This window comes from Crocodylus siamensis, chromosome 11 (genome assembly GCF_052110815.1).
Source record: "Crocodylus siamensis isolate JL-2025a chromosome 11, ASM5211081v1, whole genome shotgun sequence".
NCBI classification, from domain to species: domain Eukaryota; kingdom Metazoa; phylum Chordata; order Crocodylia; family Crocodylidae; genus Crocodylus; species Crocodylus siamensis.
In genome coordinates this window covers 3,798,332-3,804,550 of record NC_143405.1, presented here as the reverse complement: position 1 = coordinate 3,804,550, position 6,219 = coordinate 3,798,332, and the positions used below count along the sequence as shown (strand labels likewise).

The following is a 6,219-nucleotide window of genomic DNA, read 5'->3' as shown; positions in this document are numbered from 1 at the left end:
TATTTTAAGGCTGTTAATACTTGGCATGTCAGCACAGCAACACCTCCTTTCGCCTCCAGTTGTCCCAGCCTTAAATAACAAGGGGACGGCTGTCAGGGCCAGAGGAGCCTGTGCGGCTGTTGGAAAGTGCAAGTTGCAGAGGCTTCTGAGCAATTCAAATATAAATATCTGTGCATGGGGCACCTGTGGGAAAGGATCTCTTCCACAGTCCTGGAGACTCAGGCATTCCACCCCTTCGGCCAAATCAGGAGGGCGGGTGTTGAGCTAATGGAGAAACTCAGCTAGCCAGAGGGAGAGCCAAGGGTTGATTAGCCCTCCTGTGCCCCAAGCCTCTGGAAACTTTTCCTCCACTCTCCAACCATTAAGTGAACTTCTTGCTTATCCTTTCTTGCAAGCTTTCATGCAGGATTTCTCCAACAGGCCAAAGCCCATCCAAGGATACATTGGAGAGGGTGGGATCAGAGCACTGTCCCTTAAGCCTGTGACACGCACATTAAAATCAGACCAAAGCCAACATGGAGAGAACACGCAAGGTCATCCACATACCAATTTTCTCATGCCAGGGCCCATCCAGCCTGTCAGGAAGCAAGGAACATGCAGGAAGGGAAATGCTGCAGAGCAGTGCCCATGTGGGTTTTTCTCAGTCACATGCCCACTTCACCCCCATCGCAGAGGTTGTTTCTAACAGTGTTCAAAACAGTCCATAAGCAGAAGGAAAGAAATTCACCTTGTCTAAAAACTTGGAATCCAAACGGCATTTACTCCAAGGAGATGTGGCCCAGGGGTCACTCAGGAGGTCTGAGCATCTGGTGGACCATCTGCTGCAGCCACGCTTCAGCTTCTTGAGACGGAAACACCTCTTCAATGGACTGAGCTCAGGTCCAAGCTCTGGGAACCATTGATTGCTGATCCCGGCCCCGACAGCAGTCACAAAGGAGGTGGGAAATGCTGGCAGGGGAGCTGTAGCCTCGTGCGAGTGGCAGGGAGATGCAGCAAGCTGGCTGGCTTGACTTCTGCAGTAGGTGCCTGCTCCACACAATCCAGTGAGACAGCCCTTTACCAATGGCCTTGTTAGGCAAAGTGGAAGCCTGCCTCCATGCCAGGGAAGGTAAGGCACAGGCAACGGTCTCCCATACTGTCTAGCTTGTTGCTTCCATCTCACTTGTTGCTCACGTCCTTGTCAGCTCATGGGAGATTTCAGCACCTCGTCATGGGCACTGACAAACACCCTGGTAATAAACAGAGCAGAGGGCAGAGTCCCGGGATTGTGAACAATGCTACAATAGCAAAACAGTACTTCCTACAAAACAGGCATTTAGAACAGAAAGGACAGCTGGATTTGGAGGGATCTTGCTTAATTAAAATTAACAAATGAAATAAAATACAATTAATTCTACATTTGGTTTCCCCATGGCACACATCTCAACTGATCCAGCTGCTCTGCACCTACCCTCCCACCCTCCGTGCCACCTCCCTGGGGCCTTTCACTGCCCTTGTGCCGAGACCCTGCAAATCCTTTCCAGCTTTTAGCTGCCTTGCAAGTTCCATGCAAACCAGCCAGCATGGATGGCTTCCTTTCACTGCTCCAGAAACACTGCCAAAATCAGCGCTCACCCCTGCTGTAACTTCCATCCTAGCCTTGAGCGTCTTCGGCGCTTCCTGCAGGGACTCTTCCAATTCCCCGTTGTTCTGCATCCCTGTCAGCTCCAGCAAGGCCCACGTGCCATGCCAAGATCAATAAGACAGAGGCTCTGCAACTCCCATCCCCAAGGCTGGACTCTCTTGCGGTCACTGAAATCCAGCCTTTTCTGGGGTGAAACATGGCAGCTCTGCAGCAAGGTACAGCAAAGTGAAACCTCACTGTGAGGACAAAACAGGCAAAATTGCAGGAGTGAGGGGGAATACAGGCCAGCAGAAATTAAAGGCCCATCCACCATTAACCAGTTAACCTTCTCTGAGAGATGTCACACCTTGATGGGCCCCAGCTTACTAAAAAATGTTTCATCCTATCGAATAATCCCTAGTTCATGGGGTCACCTGAGCCTAGGTCTCTTGCCTCTCTGCACCAGCAGCCTCCATGAGGTGCTCTGAGTTTGATGAGGAAGGGCACAGGAAAAATGTTTGATGTAGCAACACCCTGTGCTTCTTCCCCCTGGGTGTTTCATGTCCCCTGGGTGCTTTACATCTCCCTCAACAGAGATGCCAGGTGTGCTGGTTCAGGAAGGGTCCTTCTATTATCAATTTCCACATGCTCTGGTCACTGGGAAACATGCAGTTCCACAGACAGCTGTGTAGGCTCTGGGGCTGTAGGCCCATGTGGCCTACGTTTTTATCTCCAGCCAGGCATTATTCTAGCCTCACCCGTCTCAGGGCTCTCACCTTTGTTGTCCCTGTCGCTCGCCTTTCTGCTCTGCTTTATGACATGCTGCCCTCTGGCGGGCATACCTAAAAAAACAAAACAGAGAAAACCAAAAAACGGTGAAGTCTGGCCTAATCAGTTCACGGCACTACACGAGGGTGAGGGTATTCCGAGCCAACAGCACCTACAGCTAGCACCAGTGAAGACGACTAACACATACCCTGCTGCTGCAGGGCCCACGAAGGGGCCTAGAATGCCTAGGCATGCCAGAACCTTGCAAAGTAGGGTTTGATGTTGTGGAAAGGGTCCAGATTCAGTTTTTTGGATGGTCTGAGGCCAACTGGAAAAAGCAACATGTTGGGGAAAAAGAAAAACAAATAAATAAGGAAGGTAACAGTGGTAGTTTGAGGGAGAAGATCCTTAGTCCTGTGCAGATGATTTCCTGTAAATATAGAAACCCAGGGCACTTCAGCATAAGTCTGCCTTTGGAGTGCAAACCAGGTTTGATACAGATCTCCCTTTGGGCCTCAGAAATTAATAAAGGGAATGGCTAGAATTCCAATTACTTGTGCTTTGTGCAATTGCAACGTGATCATTGTCCCGGATTGTATTTCCTTTCCCGAGCCAAGCAAAGTGGAAGCTATACAGTATCTGGTTCTGAGGAAGTAACCTTACCTAGACAGACCCGCATATATGCATTGCCTTGCCAGTTTCAGACGTGGAGGTACTTGCTATAAATTTAATATACGTATATGTGATCTCGGAAGGCTTCAGTGATCCTGACTGCTCACAGAATTAATTGGTACCATGCAGGTAAGGGCTTTCTATCAAGTCAGCTAGACTGTACAGACTAGGATTAAAATTTAATTTATTGTAAATGTTCTCATTTGATCATGACTGCTTTCTGACTTAGGATAGGGAATAGGAAGGTAGCAAACATTAAGTGTACAGTTAAGCAAAGACTTCCAAAAGTGCATGAAAAGTAAGCGTCTAGTGCTAAATTCAGCCTATACAATGGCAGTTTATGCTCTGAAGTGGAAATCTAAGATCTAGAATGATCTTCCAAGGTAAATTTGGAAGCCCCATTGATGAGGCTTATCCCAAAGTTAGACTGGGTAAAAAAGTAGCAGATATATAATAGAACAGTCCGGAGAGACAGTCAAGATGAAGTGATCTCTGATTTCTAGAATTCTGAATGAGTCTTCATAATACAAAAGGAGTGAACAAGTCAAAGAAATTTTCTTTATTCCCTGTTTAATTTAAATACTTTATCACCTGCAGAATTATTTTGAAAATATGTCACAATAGTCTGCTGAACCAAGCCTTTAAAGAATTACAGAAATCCTACTGCAGCACAACTTGCAATGTCTAGCAAATGTGGCACTAGCTAATTAAAATAGATTCAGAAAACAAAAGAAAGCTGCCAAAATTTTGCTGGATGCCATTTCCATGTATAGAAGTCGCACGGACACTAAAGCACTTGCAAAATAACCGTCAGACTAATGCTCTTGTACTTGCACTTTCCCTCCACTATTTTCTTAGCATAGAAAATAATCCAATTTGTTATCTTACAGTTTGTGAATCAAGGTGTTGAGAGGGAATAGAAGCCAGGAATTCCATTTATAACTATAATTCTTTATAACTAACTTAAAAACTATCCCCCCATCTTCCAAACTGTATATCTTTACCATCTGGTACAGGCAGAAGTGAATGTCACTCTTTCCTTCTCCAGGTGACAGTCTGCAGGCTCCGGACACATCAGTGGTGTTTCATTCTATTTAACGTAGTGCTTTTCCACGCCTTGCTCTTTGGAGGAGATCTGCTGGAGGAATACTTTCTACGATCATTACCTATCACATACACGGATGCAAAGATTCTCGAAATCCGGGAAAAGGCCAGGGAGTTAGACATGGAGCCCCGGAAGACCAACATTTCAAAATCCTACACCATCAGTGGTTCTGAGGCGTGTTCAAATCAAGAGGTATTTCTGCTCACCATCATCTGCAGCAGACCAGAAAACAGGACAAGACGCGATGCCATCAGACAAACATGGAGGAACATGACCAGCATCAGGGGATATGCTCTGCTTACCTTGTTTGCCTTAGGAAAGCCGTCTGCAGAAACCATGCAGCAGGAGATCAACAGAGAGTCTCAAAAGCATGACGACATCATTGAAGGAAGCTTCCTCGATTCTTCCAGGAATCAGACCTGGAAGACTCTGATGAGCATGGAGTGGACTGTAACTTTCTGCTCCCATGCCAGGTTCATTCTCTTAATGGAGGAAGAAGTCTTTGTCAGCCTGCCAAGTCTGGCTGAATACTTGTTTAGCTTACGAACACACCTGGAGGATATTTATACTGGGAGGGTCATTCACCAAGGGGAACCTGACAGAGACCCTCAAAGCCCAGGCTTCGTTCCCCTCAGCCAATACCCAGACAAGTATTACCCTGACTACTGCAGCGGAACAGCATTTGTCATTTCCCAGGACGTTGCACGGAAGGTGTTCATTGCTTCCAAGGAAGTGCCAGTCTCGGTGCCTCCAGATGTCTTTGTTGGCATTTGTGCTAAGAACGCTGGCATCGTTCCCCTTCACAGCTCCCGATTTTCTGGGAAAAGGCACGTCAGATACAATCGATGCTGCTACAAATTCATTTTCACATCTTCTGAAATGGCAGATGACGAACTGTTGCAAGAATGGCAGGAAATAAGCAATGGAAAAGATTGGACTTTACTGGAAACTTATTATCGGCTGGTGTCCTGCAAAGTCTTGACCTACTTTGACAAGTTTAAGCATTTTAACATAGATGCGATAAAAAAAGAGGCTTTGCATTTTAGTGATTAGGATGCAACTTCTCTGTGAGGAAAAACGATACTGTAACTCCGGGAGGGGGGGGGTGTATTCCTCTGGGAGCAAAAGTTCGTTTTTTGCTTTGCCTATTTCTTCTCACAATTTGTTTTTATATGAAAGTTTCCTTCCCCTTGTCCCCCATGGCAGTGAATTTATTTCTGATGTTAAGAGGTGTGCGCTAACCCAGAGGTTCAATATACGGTAATAAGTGCCCTGGATGTACTCTATTCACATAAATATTGTAGAGCTGCATGCATGCGTGAGGTTTTCCAAGTAAAAACTGTCTTAAGAATAACAGTATGCAGCTGGTATTTTTCAAACAATTCACCTTTCACCTTCTTCAAGTCATGGGCTACATCTGCAGCTTTGATCCCACCTGAATGAGGCAGGCATCATTCAATCCCTGCATGTTGCAGAATAGGGATAGTGCATCACATGAATGACATGCAGCCATTGTGACATCTGTTTAACAGTGCATAGCAAAGCCAGTCAATAGTTTGACTGGAAGGATGAAAAGAATATCCCATTGAAACTCCCAGGAGAGTGCTTTGATAATCAGAAGTCTAATGCATTTGCTCTTTTAAAACTGTGCCCCTGTATTTTCAATAATCAACAATGACCTCCAGTTCAAAAAAGCCTGTAGCAGCTCCCCATTAACTTTGTGCTAGAGAACAGGATCAGTATTGAATCAGTAGAAAGAGAGCCACCTACCTTATTTACCAATTCATAACTCCATTACAACCATAGTAAGGTTGTATGGGAGCATCCCATGCTCTTTCAGCACACACAGCCTCTGAAAAGAAAGGAAACAGATACAGGTTAGGCACTGACGCAACCTTGACACTGCATCCCAGAGCTGGTAACCCCCACGGGAATGATGTGCTTACAGTTCACTGGTTGGGATCTAGCCATACAGATGGATGAGGTGGACCAGCTTTCAGAGGTGGGATCATGATGGTTCATGATACCTGTCCCTCTGAAATGCCTGAGTCTCTCCCTGGAGATGTGATCA

General features: G+C 46.0%; 1 protein-coding gene across 1 annotated transcript; it reads left to right on the top strand.

Annotated features, from left to right (window-relative positions):
- The first annotated feature begins 4,119 nt into the window (after positions 1 to 4,119).
- Positions 4,120 to 5,234, top strand: B3GALT9 (beta-1,3-galactosyltransferase 9). The gene has a single exon (XM_090022861.1). It carries the CDS (start codon positions 4,269 to 4,271, stop codon positions 5,199 to 5,201), a length of 933 nt encoding a protein of 310 aa, XP_089878987.1. The 5' UTR covers positions 4,120 to 4,268; the 3' UTR covers positions 5,202 to 5,234.
- Positions 5,235 to 6,219: the final 985 nt, after the last annotated feature.